Source organism: Gastrolobium bilobum, unplaced genomic scaffold (genome assembly GCF_033153095.1).
Source record: "Gastrolobium bilobum isolate Gb01-03AN ecotype WA unplaced genomic scaffold, APGP_CSIRO_Gbil_v1 utg75148, whole genome shotgun sequence".
NCBI lineage: Eukaryota > Viridiplantae > Streptophyta > Magnoliopsida > Fabales > Fabaceae > Gastrolobium > Gastrolobium bilobum.
This window is the reverse complement of record NW_026899107.1, coordinates 16,934-35,788: the sequence shown is the minus strand read 5'-3', so window position 1 is coordinate 35,788 and position 18,855 is coordinate 16,934. Positions and strand designations below refer to the sequence as shown.

Here is an 18,855-nt window from a genome sequence, read left to right as displayed (position 1 = left end):
TGCCATGGCCATCAGCATCAAAGGGAGAATCATAGTCCTGAGTTAAATTAAATATTCCTCTGGTTATCGCATATGCTGCAAAATGACGGGCCCCAATAAGCTTCCTATTGCAAGAACCAGATGGAAAATCTCGAGTAACCTCACAGATGCCAGAAAACTTAGCAGGATCGGGGAATGGGTGTTCAGATTTATCATCATCAAAACTAGGGTGTGTAGGATCAATGCCAGTGTCTATAAAATAAACCCAATAGTGATTCCTTCTCCAGCAGTTTCAAATCCACCTGTTTGAAACCAAGCTCCCTGTGGCAGACCCAAAATTGTGGAAATTGTGGAGTATAGGTGGTTGCAGTTCTTACAGTAAAATCCAAAATAACATTGGACACTTCTCTTCTCCTTGATAGCTTCTCTGCCTTCAAGATTAATTGATTTCAAAAATCAAGAGTAAGTTATTAATTAATTTTTTATTTCATTAGTGAAAATATTTAATAAGCTACATTAAATATTTTTTTAATTAGTGTTAGAAACTTATTAAGATGGCATTCATTTTTTTTGTTTTTGTAATGACTTTAAACTACAAATTAATATATGTTTTTAGATGTCATGTAAAATTTTACTAATTTTATTTATATATTATATTATAATGTAATTATTACTCACTTAAATATTTTGTATTTTATTTTATTTTTTAAAATAATAAATATATGATGAATAATTATATGAATATAAAAAATACAATCTTCTGAAATAATAAAATAATAATTTATTCACCTTTATTCCCTTCATATAATATATGAAAATTATAATTAAATTAAAAAAGATTAGTTATAAATGCGATAGTGTTTCCTTATTGTATCCCTCCCTACTATATAAATGTGTATATTAAAGATGGAATATTCCTATACCAAATCTAAATATAAATATAGTATTTATAAAGGGAAGCACTCAGTGGGGGCATGTAAGAAACTAATGGAAGGTTGAAGCTTGAGCTTTGTCCACACATTGCCTTCAACTTAATTTTTTAATATGCTCTCAGACCACCGTAGTCCTTTTATTCAAAAATTGACACATGTATTATTTATTTATTTTTTTCTTTTTCACTTCTCTCTCCTCAACTTTTTCTCTCTTTCTCTCACCTCAATCTCATCCAATACTTTGTGGTCCCGGACCACTATAAATTCACTCACCTTCAACCAATATTCAAATATTTAAAGTAATGCTTTTTTTGCCCGTGCCTCGAAGAAAGTGGACACATTATGGTTCGGTGGCATAGCAATAGTGTGCAAAAAGTGTTCTCTCATTGCATTCTAAATTGCATGTTTTTGGAATCTTTTGCTTTTGTTGATTAGTTACAATTATGAAATCCATGCATGCCTCAACTAAGTTTTCTTCTTTGGTAGTTAAATTGAAAAATTTGAAGCAGGATTATCATATTTTAATAACTATTTTGTTTTCGTATGAAAATTGTTATTTATAAATAAATTGGTTGAGATATAATGTAAAATACGTAAACTAATAAAATATGTCTTTCTAAAAAATATCATGTGTATGTTCGTGCTTTTATTGTTTAAAAATTAAAATAGTGATAAGGCTCTTTAATTTAAATTAAATATATCTTCAATTGCTTATTAAAATTGAAGATATATTTATATATAATTTAATTAATCCGGCTAACAAATGCCCCCTAAAAGTGACAGAAACACGGAGAAATATTTTATTAATGGCATTCTAGTAATTATAATCAAACAGATTATTTTTCTTCTTTTTTCTACAAAACAACTTTTATAAGTTGTTTTATAAAACAGTTTAAAAAAAAAACAAAACACATTATTATGTTCAGCCACTGATAAAGACACATTCGTATCTTCCGCCGCTGATTCCAAACCTAATATACAAAGAGAGAGAGAGAGAGAGAGAGAGAGAGAGAGAGAATATGGCGGCGCTCCCTGAATATCCATATTTATTTTCATACCATGGTCCTTTGTTTTGTGTTGGTTGGCATCCCGACAAGTTGTATCGAGGGGATTGGGAGAGAGAAAGGCTGGCCCCCGGCGGACACCTGCTCTTCGTGGGCGGCTGTGGAGGTTTTAGCATAATTTGGCGCAATGCTGTGTTTATTGCCCTGCTATACGGTGATTCCAATCCTCTCTCTTACGCACGGGTATGATAGCAATTGATTTAGTAATTTTTTTGTTGTTAATCTAAGTTTGCATTAGAGAAAGATGTGGTTCTTGTGTTTCTAATGCTTTACATTATCTATAGTACAGTCGGGTCTGCGTCTATCTATTGATGAGCAGCCTCATAGAGCAGCAGTTCACCCCAAAGGAGATGGAATTGTCTGTTCGACAAGCATGGGATGCAGGTATGTTGCTTCTCATCTCTCCTTTGTTTACATCCATTGTTGTTGGGTAAGTAGATTCCCAATTACCAAATCCATAAAAAAGTTTTAATTACTGAGAATTTAAGATATTGCGTAGAAGTATTATTATTTTACCTTAATTAAGTGGAGGGTTGAATCAAGGTCCAAGCCAAGGAATCAATGCTAGTCTATTTTTATTCTCTTGCATATATAGCTCCTTGCTCACGTTCACCACCCCTACCCTTGCAAAAATAATCTTTTTGCAAAAAATATAAGGGTAAAGTTGCTTAAAATCAACCTCACCCCTACTCTTGCAAGTTGGGGAGACTTTGTGGATTGAGGTTTGCCCTTTATTAGAAATTTGTTGTCTTATGCCCTGTTAGAAGGTAGTTAGTCATAGATATGACTTCTGTATTCAGGGCATTGGCTTTTGTATCCATGGATTCAACAGTGAAGGTAACAATAATTGAAGGGAAGAAATATGGTATTTGCACATTTCATGATTTGTTGACATGACAATTCTATAATGTTCTTACTTAGTTTACTGATCTATAATTATTTTGCAGAACTCATAATATTTGGTGTGGTCCTTTTAGCCTATCAGTCTGTTGATTTAGTTAACCTGGAACATTATTGGTCGAAATTTTGTGGCCAAAATCTTGTTGAATGACAAAACGTTTCTGATGGGCTTGAAGTGATTGAATTAATTAGTTTGTTAAGAAAATTTTATTAATGGCATTCTAGTAATTATAATCAAACAGATTATTTTTCTTCTTTTTTCTACAAAACAAATTTTATAAGTTGTTTTATAAAATAGTTTAAATAAAAACACATTATTATGTTCATTAAAATCAACCCCACCCCTACCCTTGCAAGTTGGGGAGCCTTGTGCATTGGGGTTTGCCCTTTATTAGAAATTTGTTGTCTTATGCCCTGTTTGAAGGTAGTTAGTCATAGATATGGCTTCTGTATTCAGGGCATTGGTTTCTGTATCCATGGATTCAACAGTGAGGGTAACAATAATTGAAGGGAAGATATATGATATGTGCATATTTCATGATTTGTTGACATGACAACTCTATAACATGTTCTTATTTAGTTTAATGATCTATAATTGTTTTGCAGAACTCAAAATATTTGGTGTGGTCTTTTTAGCCTATCAGTCTGTTGATTTAGTTAACCTGGAACATTACTGGTTGAAATCTTGTGGCTGAAATTTTGTGGCCAAAATTTTGTTGAGTAACAAAACATTTCTGATGGGCCTGAAGTGATTGAATTAATTAGATTGTCAGGAAAATTTTATTAATGGCATTCTAGTAATTATAATCAACCAGATTATTTTTCTTCTTTTTTCTACAAAACAACTTTTGTAAGTTGTTTTCTAAAACAATTTAAAAAAAGAAAGAAAAAAGCACATTATTATGTCCAGCCACTGATAAAGACACATTCTTATCATCCGCCGCTGATTGCAAACCTAATACACAAAGAGAGAGACAGAGAGAATATGGCGGCGATCCCTGAATATCCATATTTATTTTCATACCATGGTCCTTTGTTTTGTGTTGGTTGGCATCCCGACCAGTTGTATCGAGGGGATTGGGAGAGAGAGAGGCTGGCCCCCGGCGGACACCTGCTCTTCGTGGGCGGTTGTGGAGGTTTTAGCACAATTTGGCACAATACTGTGATTATTGCCCTGCCATACGGTGATTCAAATCCTCTCTCTTACGCACGGGTATGATAGCAATTGATTTAGTAATTTTTTTGTTGTTAATCTAAGTTTGCATTAGAGAAAGATGTGATTCTTGTGTTTCTAATGCTTTACATTATCTATATTACAGCCGGTTCTGCGTCTATCTATTGATGAGCAGCCTCATAGAGCGGCAGTTCACCCCAAAAGAGATGGAATTGTTTGTTCGATGAGCATGAGATGCAGGTATTTGTTTACATCCATTATTGTTGGGTAGGTAGATTCCCAATTATCAAATCCATAAAAAAGTTGTAATTACTGAGAATTTAAGATATTGCTTACAAGTATTATTATTTTACCTTAATTAAAAGGAGGGTTGAATTAAGGTCCAAGCCAAGGAATCAATGTTAGTCTATTTTTATTCCCTTGCATATATAGCTCCTTGCTCACGTTCACCACCCCTACCCTTGCAAAGAATAATCTTTTTGCAAAAAATAATCTTTTAGCAAAAAAATATAAGGGTAAAGTTGCTTAAAATCAACCCCACCCCTACCCTTGCAAGTTGAGGAGCCTTGTGCATTTGGGTTTGCCCTTTATTAGAAATTTGTTTGTCTTATGCCCTGTTTGAAGGTAGTTAGTCATAGATATGGCTTCTGTATTCAGGGCCTTGGCTTCTGTATCCATGGATTTAACAGTGAGGGTAACCATAATTGAAAGGAAGAAATATGATATATGCACATTTCATGATTTGTTGACATGACAACTCTATAACATGTTCTTACTTAGTTTACTGATCTATAATTGTTTTGCAGAACTCAAAATATTTGGTGTGGTCCTTTTAGCCTATCAGTCTGTTAATTTAGTTAACCTAGAACATTGCTGGCCTAAATTTTGTGGCCGAAATTTTGTTGAATGACAAAACATTTTGATGGGCCTGAAGTGATTGAATTAATTAGTTTGTTAGGAAAATTTTATTAATGGCATTCTAGTAGTTATAATCAAACAGATTATTTTTCTTCTTTTTTCTACAAAACAACTTTTATAAGTTGTTTTATAAAATAGTTTAAAAAAAAAACACATTATTGTGTTCAGCCACGGATAAAAACACATTCTTATCTTCCGTCGCTGATTACAAATCTAACATAGAAAGAGAGAGACAGAGAGAATATGGCGGTGATCCCTAAATATCCATATTTGTTTTCATACCATGGTCCTTTGTTTTGTGTTGGTTGGCATCCCGACCAGTTGTATCGAGGAAATTGGGAGGAAGAGGGGCTGACCCCCGGCGGACACCTACTCTTCGTGGGCAGTTGTGGAGATTTTAGCACAATTTGGCGCAATGCTATGTTTATTGCCCTGTCATACGTTGATTCCAATCCTCTCTCTTACGCACATGTATGATAACAATTGATTTAGTGATTATTTTGTTGTTAATCTAAGTTTGCATTAGAGAAATATGTGGTTCTCTTGTTTCTAATGCTTTACATTATCTATATTACAGCCGAGTCTGTGTCTTTCTATTGATGAGCAGCCTCATAGAAAGGAAATGGAATTGTTTGTTCGATGAGCATGGGATGCAGGTCTGTTGCTTCTCATCTCTCTTTTGTTTACATCCATTGTTGTCGGGTAAGTTAGTTTTCCATTTACCAAATTCATAAAAAAGTTTTAATTACTGAGAATTTAAGATATTGCGTAGAAGTATTATTATTTTACCTTAATTAAGAGGAGGGTTGAATCAAGGTCCAAGCCAAGGAATCAATGCTAGTCTATTTTTATTCTCTTGCATATATAGCTCCTTGCTCACGTTCACCACCCCTACCCTTGCAAAAAATAATCTTTTTGCAAAAAATATAAAGGTACATTTGCTTAAAATCAACCCCACCCTTACCCTTGCAAGTTGGGGAGCCTTGTGCATAGGGGTTTGCCCTTTATTAAAAATTTGTTGTCCTATGACCTGTTTGAAGGTAGTTAGTCATAGATATGACTTCTGTATTCGGGGCCTTGGCTTCTGTATCCATGGATTCAACAGTGAGGGTAACCATAGTTGAAGGGAAGAAATATGGTATGTGTACATTTCATGATTTGTTGACATGAGAACTCTATAACATGTTCTTACTTAGTTTACTGATCTATAATTATTTTGCAGAACTCAAAATATTTGGTGTGGTCCTTTTAGCCTATCAGTCTGTTGATTTAGTTAACCTTGAACATTAATGGTCAAAATTTTGTTGAATGACAAAACGTTTCTGATGGGCCTGAAGTGATTGAATTAATTAGTTTGTTAGGAAAATTTTATTAATGGCATTCTAGTAGATATAATCAAACAGATTATATTTCTTCTTTTTTCTACAAAACAACTTTTATAAGTTGTTTTAATAAATAGTTTTGAAAAATAAAAAACACATTATTATGTTCAGCCACTGATAAAAACACATTCTTATCTTCCGCCGCTGATTACAAATCTAATATACAAAGAGAGAGACAGAGAGAATATGGCGGTGCTCCCTGAATATCCATATTTGTTTTCATACCAGGGTCCTTTGTTTTGTGTTGGTTGGCATCCCGACCAGTTGTATCGAGGGAATTGGGAGAGAGAGGGGCTGACCCCCGGCGGACACCTGCTCTTCGTGGGCGGTGGTGGAGGTTTTAGCACAATTTGGCGCAATGTTGTGGTTATTACCCTGCCATATGTTGATTCCAATCCTCTTTTTTACGCACATGTATGATAACAATTGATTTAGTGATTTTTTTGTTGTTAATCTAAGTTTGCATTAGAGAAAGATGGGGTTCTTGTGTTTCTAATGCTTTACGTTATCTATATTACAGCCAAGTCTGTGTCTATCTATTGATGAGCAGACTCATAGAAAGGAAATGGAATTGTTTGTTTGATGAGTATGGGATGCAGGTCTGTTGCTTCTCATCTCTCTTTTGTTTACATCCATTGTTTTTGGGTAAGTTAGATTCTCATTTACCAAATCCATAAAAAAGTTTTAATTACTGAGAAATTAAGATAATGCTTAGAAGTATTATTATTTTACTTTAATTAAGAGGAGGGTTGAATCAAGGTCCAAGCCAAGGAATCAATGATAGTCTATTTTTATTCTCTTGCATATATAGCTCCTTGCTCACGTTCACCATATATATCTCAACACTTTCGTTAAATCCTTCATGCTGATATGATTTTTAAAAAGTTATGTTCCTTCATTGCTGGTTCGGGAATTGAAGAGTTGTGAGATTGATTGGCATATATAGTTCAAAAGTGAGTGCTTGGGTCTCTCTCACCCAAAATCTTGAAATGCATATGCAGAGGAGAAGGCATATTTAAGGTGTCATGGAAGTTGCTGAAAATGGTAAACACAATGGCAAAAGAAAAAGGTGTTTGTTTGCCAATGACACGTGACATGCATGCCCTTGGTGACCCTGTAGGAATCAAGAAGCTCTTCAAAAGGAAGTACAACAATAACCTGTGCCACCGGAGGCCATTTGTGTGACTATGGCTGTTGTGACCCAAAGCCACATAAGGCCCCAAATTAAATACAAACAGAAAATAGTGCTGAGACATATATGGTGAACGTGAGCAAGGAGCTATATATGCAAGAGAATAAAAATAGACTAGCATTGATTCTTGGACCTTGATTCAACCCTCCTCTTAATTAAGGTAAAATAATAATACTTGTAAGCAATATCTTAAATTCTCAGTAATTAAAACTTTTTTATGGATTTGAGAATTAGGAATCTAACTTACCCAACAACAATGGATGTAAACAAAGGAGAGATGAGAAGCAACAGACCTGCATCCCATGCTCATAGAACAAACAATTCCATCTCCTTTGGGGTGAACTGCCGCTCTATGAGGCTGCTCATCGATAGATAGACGCAGACCCGACTATAATATAGATAATGTAAAGCATTAGAAACACAAGAACCCCATCTTTCTCTAATGCAAACTTAGATTAACAATAAAAAAATTATTAAATCAATTGCTATCATACCCGTGCGTAGGAAAGAGGATTGGAATCGACGTCAACTTAGGGCAGGGCAATGAACACACCATTGCGCCAAATTGTGCTAGAACCTCCATAACCGCCCACAAAGAGCCGGTGTCCCCCGGGCCAGCCCCTCTCTCTCCCAATCCCCTCGGTACAACGGGTCGGGATGCCAACCAACACAAAATAAAGGACCATGGTTTGAAAACAAATATGGATATTCAGGGAGCGGCGCCGCCATATTCTCTCTGTCTCTCTCTCTTTGTATATTAGGTTTGTAATCGGCGGCAGAAGATAAGAATGTGTTTTTATCAGTAATGGCTGAACATAAGAATGTGTTTTTGTTTTTTGTTTTTGTTTTTAAAACTATTTTATAAAACAACTTATAAAAGTTGTTTTGTAGAAAAAAGAAGAAAACAAATCTGTTTGATTATAATTACTAGAATGCTATTAATAAAATGTTTCTCCGTGTTTTTGTCACTTTTAAGAGTAAGAGTAGGAAAAGAGAACAAAAATAAGTAATAGGTGTTCTCTATTTTTTGTTTTAAAAACTAAAGGACAGATGTTGTTTTTAGAACAACAAATACAAAAAATTCATGCCAAATAAGTTTTTTAATTTTTTTGTTTTTAAAATTAAGAAACTGTTTTGCAGAACAGAGAACAGGAATTAAACAAAGCATAAAAATAAAATATTATTGTGAACGACAGAGTAAAATATATATTTTTAGAGAAAAATTCAAAAAACTCCTTTGGGTATGTATTCTGATTTAAAATTATGCCACCATTAATGCAGAATTTTACAACATTGATATCTTTATTTTGATTTAAAATTATTTTATTATGTTAATTTTATATCAATTTTATATGTAATAAAATATTTTTTGGAATTTCCACATTTGGTATGTATTCTGAATTTCTGATCCCATAGCGGATCCGTCCTTCATAGTTGATAGGCGTCACGTAGAACAATGGCGAGCTCTGATCCCCACAAGTTGATAAACAAATCTGATAACTTGTCTGTTCAAGGATATAGTATTTTTATTGTTTCTCTTCTTATGAATTATATTTATCTTTAGTATCCTTCACGCTTCAGAACAACGCTCAGCCTCACAAGATGGAGTGCAGATTGGAGAAGTGCTACTGCTCTTTATGAGCAAGCTGGTAAAATATTCATGCATTGTTAAATTCTTGGTTGTATATGCAAATAATTTACATGCTAGTGTATCAAAATGAAAGTTTTATTAAGAGAAAAAAATCATGTGGATAAATCTATAAAGCTCTTATTTTCTGTAGCTAATGGGTTTAGAGTTGCCAAGGACTACGAGAGAGCAAAAGGAGCATTTGAGAAGGCTTCAAAAGGACAAGAGATGCTTTCTTCGTATCCTTACCTTTTTTTGTAGTAGTAGTAGTAGTAGTAGTCTTCTTCTTCATCTTCTTCAACTAAAGAGAATAAATAAATGATCATATTGGGTAGCTGTTGTTGTTGTTGTTGTTGTTGTTGTTGTTGTTGTTGTGTTAATGTTATCATGTTCCATGTGTTAAACCATCTCTCTTTATTTATCCTTGACAAATAAACCAGACCTTGGGATGCAGGTAAGCACATGGAATCTGCTGCTGCTATGTCAAAGGAACTAAGCAACTGGAGAGAAGTTGGGGACTTATATCGAAGGGCATCTGAATTGTACGTTGAGCGTGGGAGATCACAACCTGTATCAGATGCTCTTGCAAAGGGAGCCCCGTAACCAGATTGTCACCTCTCCAGCTTTGGAGCTGCATTTCATGTTTTATTAGTTAACTATTTGTTTTTACATCTTCCATTTTTTTGTTGAAAGTAACCAGCTAGGCATTAACATATATTGAATCTCATAATATGAAAGCTCCAATTGGCCAGTAATCAGTAATTCCATGATGACCAAGTTCCCATCTACTCTTCAGTAAAAACAAGAAAGCTATGTTATCAAAAAAAAAAAAAAAAAAACAAGAAAGCTAAAATCTTCATGTATTTTTGTTGTTTAAACAGTCCTTGATCTGATGGCTGGAGTGGAATGCTTTTTTCTGTATGGGTCTCTCTACCCCCCAATTTGGTTTAGAATAGGATTCTACTTTTGGCTGCATTCTTTATTTTTTTTTATCCGATGCATTTTGCCTTTACTGTTATGGACTATATATTATCCTTCTATCATAGGTAGGGGTGTACATGGGTCACGTCGGGTCAATTTTTTGTGCCGACTCGATCCAACTTGATTTTTATAGGTCACGTATTTTGATCCAACCCGATTTAATTTGATCTAAATTAGGTCTGACCTAGATTGAATTTTTTAAACTAGTTCAGAATTTGATCGAATCTGACCTGACTTGGTTTGTGAAGTGGGTCTGACTTGGTTTCAAAATCGGATCAAATCCGACCTGATCCGATTTTAACTAATATAATCTTATATTTATGTAACTTTCATTAACTAATTATATAACAAGTATTATAATGTTTTTTATACACATAACTTTTGATTCGATCATCTCATACAGTTGTGAATAGCAGTATTGGTAGATTGGATTAAAACGGTTGTGAATAAAAAATCAATTGATTCGATTCAATCAATTCTTTTGTATAATATCAGCTGATCAATTTTTACCGTATTTTCTATCTCGCTACTTTCAGAATTCCTCTCATCTAGAGGTATAATGTATGCTTCCATTCACTATGCGTTTGTACACTGAGGGGGACATGCAGACTATGTTAAAGTAGGCTTCAAAATTGGTTTGATCTCTTTAAGAAATAAATGCTTGAAATCAAGTAATTACCCACAGCAATTACAGGATCAAGTTGTCAAAGAGAAGATTAATTTTATTTTATCTTTTGGAAGAGAGAAGATTAAATTTTTATTTGTAGCATTGTTTTACTAAAATCCGGAGGTGGTGGTGTGAAATTAAGTTATTAAACAATAAGTCTTATTTTTTAATACAAATTATGTAGTGTTAAATGAGTCGGTTTTAGCATATTTGATTGCTATATTAGACCATTATATTATATCATATCATATGGGTTTAAATCAATCAATCAGCTCGGGATTGAGCACAAGAAGAGTTGAGAAGCATATCTTGAACTGCAATTGTAATTGCGGTGGCTGATCCTCTTCGGTGGAGTGGAAGAATGTCGACAGAGAGAAGAGAGAAGTGAGAACCCTAAAAACGAAAACTGCAATTGTGATTTCTTTTTCTTTTTTTTCACATAATGGGTATGGGTCAAATTTTGGGTCAATGGGTCAATTATTAAAATAAGTCAGGTCTAAAACTGACCCAAATAAAAGTGGATCAGTATTTAAAACTAGTTCAAAAAAGTAGGTATTTATAGGTTAGGTCAAGGTTAGATCAAGAGTAGGTCAAGTGAACCAGTTTTTTAGCACACCCCTACCTATAGGGGTGTGCATGGGTCAGGTCGGGTCGAGTTTTTGTGCTGACCCGACCCAACTTGGTTTTATAGGTCAAGTATTTTGACCCGACCCAGTTTAATTTGATCTAAGTCAGGTCTGACCCGATTTGAATGTTTTTTGAACTGGTTCAGAATTGGATCAAATTCAACCTGACTTGGTTTCTGAAGTAGGTCTGACTTGGTTTCAAAATCGGGTCAAATCCAACCTGACCCACTTTTGACTTTGTTTCAAAACTTATTTTTTATTTGATTTTTTTATAGTTATTGATTTAATTTTTAAACTCAAGTAATTTAATTATTTATTTGTTTTAAAATATATAAATTATATAATAAATTTGATATTTGTTAACTAAATACCAATTCTTCAAAAAGAGTGCTAATATTACTATTACATGGTACTAATCAGTGTCATGGATAGCTTATTCTAACTCATAATTGATATTTGCAGTTAGCAATTATCATGATTTTATTGGATCACTAGAAAAAGCTCCAAATTGATGATAAATTAAAAAAAATCCAAACATAAAATTATCCCATAAAATATCAGCGTAAGGATTCCATTTACTCAATGTAAGAAATTAAAATTAACATATATTTACGAACAATTTATGTAGTATAACTAACTCTTATTTAATCAACAATAGTGTTTGCAATCTATCCTATTTCTTGACTATCTCATGAAATCTAAGAGGCTTATAGCACATAAAATCTTCAGGTAGACAGAATAACTATTATCATATCACATGTTGTATCAAAATCAAAGCCTGTGAATTTGTAATCCCTTCTGGATTCAAAGTCACTAGATCATAGATATATTTTCACATTGATCTCCAATCACTCATGATATTATCCAATTTTTCAATTTACCATATATGTGATAGTACTACTAAAATTTAGAACACACAAGTTACCTTGGCTCGTATTCCAACACCTCAAGAAGCTTGTTTCCATTCTTATCGAGAGAAAAGAGAACCTAAGCCCCAAATTGCCTTACGGTGATTTTTGTTTTTTTTTTCCCACAAAATAGGTCTGGGTCAAGTTTTGGGTCAATAGGTCAATTATTAAAACAAGTCAAGTCTAAAACTGACCCAAATATAAATGGTTCAATATTTAAACCAGTTAAAAAAAATAGGTATTTATGGGTCAGGTCAAGAGCAGGGCAATTGAACTAGTTTTTTTGCACACCCCTGTCTATGGGAGCCCTATAGTAAGGATGATTTGAGGGACTAAATTATATATTTTCTCTTTTAATTTTTTGATAAAATAGTAAGGTTCAACAATCTTTCAATATAAATAGACAATGGTAAGCTCCACCGATTCAAAGAAAATATTCTTTATCATCATTATACCTGTTATGATTTTTACATTTATAAGATATAAAGGTACTAAATTGGAATTATGCATATAAATAAAAAGATTAAAAAGAAAAGCTAGAATAAAATATAGATATAAAAAAGATTAAACATATCTACATAAAAAGAATAAATAAAGCAAGGAAAAAATAAATAAAAGAAAATATATTGAAAATTCATAACTGTAGTTTTTTTTCTTTATTTATACATTTTTTTTATTTAGATACATTTGATTTTTTTTTTTTACTATTTTTTCTTTGTCTTTTATTAAGTGTTCTATTTTTTTTATAACGTTTGGTTTTATTTTTCCTTTTTATTTTATTATTTTATTTTCTTCTTCTAAGAAGGGTAGAATATATATACTTAGTTAATTTTCTAACAGCGTTAAGAATAATGTAATTGAAAAAATCACAAGAGATTAAGTGATTAAAATAAAAAGTATAGGGGTGAAAGTAGTTCAAAACAATATTACAAGAAGTTTTTTGAACTTTTCCCTAAAATTATATATTTTTACTCTATCGTTCACAATAATATTTTATTTTTATGCTTTGTTTGATTTCCGTTCTCTGTTCTGAAGAATAGTTTCTTAACTTAAAAACAAAAAAATTAAAAAACTTATTTGGCATGAATTTTTTGTATTTGTTGTTCTAAAAACAACATCCGTTCTTTAGTTTTTAAAACAAAAAATAGAGAACACCTATTACTTGTTTTTGTTCTTTAGTGGTTGTTTGGATGGGCTTCTCCTCCCTTAGAAGTTGCTTTTCTTTAAAAAAAGTAAGTGCTTTTAGAAAAAAAAAAAACTTATGTTTGGATGTGTGCTTTCAATAAAAGCAAAAGCCAACAAAAAAGGAGAAATCTTACTTTTCTGAAAAGTTAAAATCTTTAACTTTTAAATGAAGGAGAAGCCAAAAGTTAAAAATTGACCCATCTCTCCCTTCGAGTATTCCGTCTCAGCGTCTCAGCCAAAGCAGCGAACCTCCGAGGTTGAGGATGGAAAAAGAGAGAGAGATTTGAAATGGCTTCGATCGATGAATGAATTGAGTAAAGCGAAGAGAGGTATACCATGGTTGGATTTTGGGCGACACTTGAGGGAGTACGAAGGACGAAAACGTGAAAAAGTGAAACATGAAAAAGAAATATAAATCAAAACCAGATTCAAGATAAAAACGAAGCACGATGAACCTGGATAAAGAGTAAAGCAAAAGAAGGATGAAAAGACACAATGGAAAAGAGGTGTAATAGTAATTTTACATTGGAAAAGTGCTTTTTTATTTTAACATCCAAATTATTTTTTTTACTCAAAACCACTTTTTAAATACTACATCCAAACATAAAATAATTTTAACTTTTAAATAAAGTTCTTTAGAAATAAGAACTCATAATTTTTTTTTCAAAAGCTCATCCAAACGGGCCCTAATTCGTGTCAATTTGTTTACTTTCTACCTCTTAAGTCCCGCACCTCTTTTTTGCAAAACTTGTGTGGACATTTAAATGAGTCTTGTACATTTAACTCAGTGTTGTACTCTAAGATGCATCGACAATGACACATGACATGGACATGATATGACACGACACATCGACATATTAATTTTAAAAAATGTCATATTTTAATACGTTGGGATACGTTTTGATATTAAATAATATTTTTAATATATATATAATAGATAATGATTAGTTAAAGTTAGTTAAAGACTGTTATTTCAGTTATTCTTTAGTTTCTCATATGCTATATATAGCAGCACTCATGTATCATTTACATAGATCAATATACAAAAGTATTCATTCAGTCTCATTTACTATTAATTTGTTTTCTCTTCACACTGTGTGTGAATCCCTTTCATCTTCATAGTCTGATACCTCACATGGTATCAGAGCTAACAACGATCCATGGAGTCACCTCAATCTTCACCAAGCTCCTCTACAAGCACTGAAATCGCAAAATCGTAAAGCTCATCATGAAATCTTTTTCAAACACGATTGCTGATAAACTTGATGAGGAAAGCTTTCTTCCCTGGGAACAACTTGCTCTTGCATCAATCCATGGGCACAACCTGCAGAATCATCTCAACAAAGAAAAGGTTCCTGTTCGATTTGCAACTCAAGCAGATCAAGAAAATGAAAAAGAATCCGAAGACTATGCAACCTGGCACCAATAAGACCATCTTCTTGTATCTTGGCTACTCTTCTTTATGAACATATCATTCAAGAACAGGATGGTGGGATGCAGGTTTGCTCATGAAATCTGGACAAGACTTCAGGTCTACTTTGCTTCTCACACACAAGCAAAAGTCAAACAACTCAAAAACCAGTTGAAATCCATCAAAAAGAAAGGACCAACATCAGAATATCTTCTTCAAATCAAAAAGATTGTTGATTCTTTGGGAGCTGTCGGTTCTCCAATAACAGATGCTGAATATTCAGAAGCAATTCTTGATGGATTGAGTGATGAGTATACACCTTTAATCACTTCTGCTATGTCAAGATCTCCACCTTTTTCTATAATCGAATTGGAAGCATTCCTTCTTGCTCAAGAGGAAATGCTAGAAAGATTCAAAAAGAATGATGCTACACCAATTTAGGCTAATGTCACACAGAGCAACATACAGCAGGACAACAAATTCAACAGCAATGAAGGAAGAACCTTTGGAGGAAGAAAAGGCAGAGGAGGTCGCGGATTTAGAGGTGGTAGAACTCAAGGTCAATTTTGGAATCAAAATCGACTGCAATGACAAATCTGTGGAAGAACAGGTCATCCAGCTTTGAAATGCTACTACAGATTTGATTCCAACTACCAACCATCATCTCAAAACAACCAGAATCAAAATCCTCCTCCACCTCCACCTCCTTCCTTTCATAATCCTAAGGCATATATAGCAGGACCTGCATCCCTTACAGACAACTCTTGGTATCCAGATTCTGGAACCACTCATCATCTCACCAATGATCTTGGTAATCTTTCTTCTAGCTCTGAGTACAATGGCTCTGAGCAAGTCCACATTGGCAATGGAGCAGGTATGCATATTCAACATGTTGGAAACTCTTTCTTAACCTCATCTGCATCTCATCTCACATTTAAACTTGAAAATCTTTTACATGTGCCTTACATAACCAAGAACTTAATAAGTGTATCTCAATTTGCTAGAGATAACAAAGTTTACTTTGAATTCTTTCATGATTATTGCCTTGTAAAATCTCAGGTCACTAAGGACATTGTCCTCAAAGGCAAGCTTAAAGATGGCCTCTATCAATTTTCGAATGTTTTAGTAAATAAATTGCCATATGTAACTAAACCACCTATGGCTTTGTACTCTAAATGTGTTCCTTTTGAGCTGTGGCATAAAAGATTAGGCCATGCTAGCTCCAAAATTGTTAATTATGTCTTGAAACAATGTAATTTTCCAGTTTCTGATAATAAAAGCACAGTTACCACTTCTGTTTGTGAAGCCTGCTGCTTAGGCAAAATTCACCAATTACCTCATTTTCCATCTACTACTTATTATGTTGCTCCTCTTGATTTAGTTTTCTCGGATGTGTGGGGACCAGCTCCTATTTCTGGATCCTCTAACAGCAGATATTATGTCTTATTTGTTTATGCTTTTACCCGATACAGCTGCATTTATCTTCTTCAAAATAAGTCACAGGTTTATCATGCTTTCTTACAATACAAATCCATGATAGAAACTCTTACTGGTTTAAAAATAAAATCTCTTCAAACTGACAATAGAAAAGAATACCTACCTCATGTTTTCACTCAATTTTTGCAAAGTCATGGCATTACTCATAGGCTCAAATGTCCCAACTCTCATCAACAAAATGGAAGAGTTGAAAGAAAACATAGACACATAACAGAAGTTGGTTTAGCACTCTTAGCTAATGCCAAACTTCCCTTACACTTTTGGGAAGATGCTTTCTCTACTACCACTTACCTTATTAATATATTACCTTCACCTGTTACAAATTATAAATCTCCTTATGAATTAATTCATCATAACAAACCTGACTACAACTTTATGAAAGTCTTTGGTTGTGCATGCTTTCCTTTACTTCGACCCTATAACAAACATAAACTAGACTTTAGATCCCATAAATGTTTGTTTTTAGGCTATGCTATCAATCAAAAAGGCTACAAATGTCTTTCCCCTACAGGAGAAATTTTTATTTCTAGAGATGTCATCTTTGATGAAGTTGATTTTCCTTACACTGTTTTATTTTCTAACACTTCTACTTCACCTACATCCTTTACATATCTTCCTTCTTCCATTCCTAAGATACCCTGCATTCCAAAACATACGACATCTCATATTCTACCTGCTGTCACAACTACATCTTGTCATTCTACACCTTTTACAACATCAACAGGTGCTACTAATGTTTTGTCTAGTCTTCCTACTTCAGGTTCTATACATCAGTCTTCACTTAATATTCCTCTCACTACTGCTACTGATAGTTCCTCTTCTCAATCTGTTCCACACTCTTCGCCTCATAACTCTCATCACATGCAAACCAGAAGCAAATCTGGAATTCACAAGCCAAAGACATATGCTACAACCTTACTTGGCTCACAATCTGAATTTCTCAATTTTGAGCCTCTGAATGTATCTCAAGCACTTAACTGTCCTCATTGGAAGCAGGCTATGACCGAAGAATTCCATGCTCTCATTAAAAATGGTACTTAGACTCTTGTTCCTCCTCCACCCAACATCAAACCCATTGGTTGCAAGTGGATTTTTCGCATCAAAAGACAACCAAATGGCACAATTCAAAAGTACAAGGCTCGACTTGTTGCAAAAGATTTTCAACAAAAGGAAGGATTTGACTTCACTGAAGTTTTCAGCCCTGTCATCAAACCATCCACCATTCGACTCATTCTCTCCATTGCTCTATCTAATGGATGGATCATTCGGCAATTTGACTTTAATAATGCTTTCCTTTGTGGAACCTTACATGAAGATGTCTTCATGCAGCAACCTGATGGTTTCCCTAGCAGTAATCCTCAACTTGTGTGCAAATTGAACAAAGCTCTCTATGAACTCAAACAAGCTCCTCGTGCTTGGTTCAATACTCTCAATCATACCTTACAAAAGTTTGGTTTTCATAGCACCAAATCCGATGCCTCTTTATTCACAAGGTTCACTCCTACATCCACCACCTACATTCTTGCATAGGTTGATGACATACTCATTACTGGCAACAACACATCTGAAATCTCCTCTCTTATATCTCAACTCAACAACATCTTTTCACTTAAAGATCTTGGTCAACTTCATTATTTTCTTGGTCTAAAAGCAGTCTACACTTCTCCCACAACCATCCATCTTAGTCAGACTAAATACATTACTGATCTTTTGGAAAAAGCTACTATGAATTTTGCAAAGTCCATGCCTACCCCAATGCTTATAGGTCAGAAATTATCCATGGAAGGAAGCACTTCCTTCTCAGATCCTACTCTATATTGCTCCATTGTAGGTGGACTACAATATGCAACTATCACAAGATCTGATCTCTCCTATGCTGTTAACAAAGTTAGCCAATTCATGCACAAACCACTTGAAGTTCATTGGAAAGCTGTCAAAAGAATATTGAGATACTTGGCTGGTGTAAGAACCTGCACCGTTAATTAAGGAATTTAATTATTAACTATGCAAAAATAGGAAATGATTTCATAATTGACCCTAATAATTATTATGTCTTATATAATTATAGTAAGTGATTAAGAATGCTGAAAGTCGCTTTTCGGAGGAAAAGTGCAGATACCGGTTCTGCTAGTCGGTATAAGTGCGTACCGAAAAAGTATCCCGGAAAATTATAATAAGTGCATGATAATTACTAGAATATTATATAGGACTTGTAAAACGAGTTTCAAGTTAAAATAATGAGAACTGGTGTCAGAAACTGATACTGGCTATGAAAAGCGCGTACCGGAAAAGTGCTCCGAAAAATATATTGAAAATATGATAAATCTTAGGAAATTGTGTAGTTTTAGAATCCTGAGTTTGGGATTAAAATGCTAAGCGTAGCAATTAAAGTTAATACTGTGTGTTTTATTT

At 33.8% G+C, this 18,855-nt stretch overlaps 1 protein-coding gene and 1 long non-coding RNA gene across 2 annotated transcripts; both read left to right on the top strand.

Annotated features, from left to right (window-relative positions):
• The first annotated feature begins 9,122 nt into the window (after nucleotides 1–9,122).
• LOC133287285 (uncharacterized) lies at nucleotides 9,123–9,685 on the top strand. Its single transcript, XR_009748225.1, has 3 exons — nucleotides 9,123–9,190; nucleotides 9,323–9,407; nucleotides 9,609–9,685. It is a non-coding gene; the product is annotated as an uncharacterized LOC133287285 (long non-coding RNA).
• A 5,078-nt stretch (nucleotides 9,686–14,763) lies between these two features.
• On the top strand, nucleotides 14,764–15,387 carry LOC133287288 (uncharacterized). The gene is made up of 2 exons (XM_061484858.1): nucleotides 14,764–14,954; nucleotides 15,036–15,387. The coding sequence occupies exons 1-2, from the start codon at nucleotides 14,764–14,766 to the stop codon at nucleotides 15,385–15,387; spliced, it is 543 nt and encodes a 180-aa protein (XP_061340842.1).
• The last annotated feature ends 3,468 nt before the right edge of the window (nucleotides 15,388–18,855 follow it).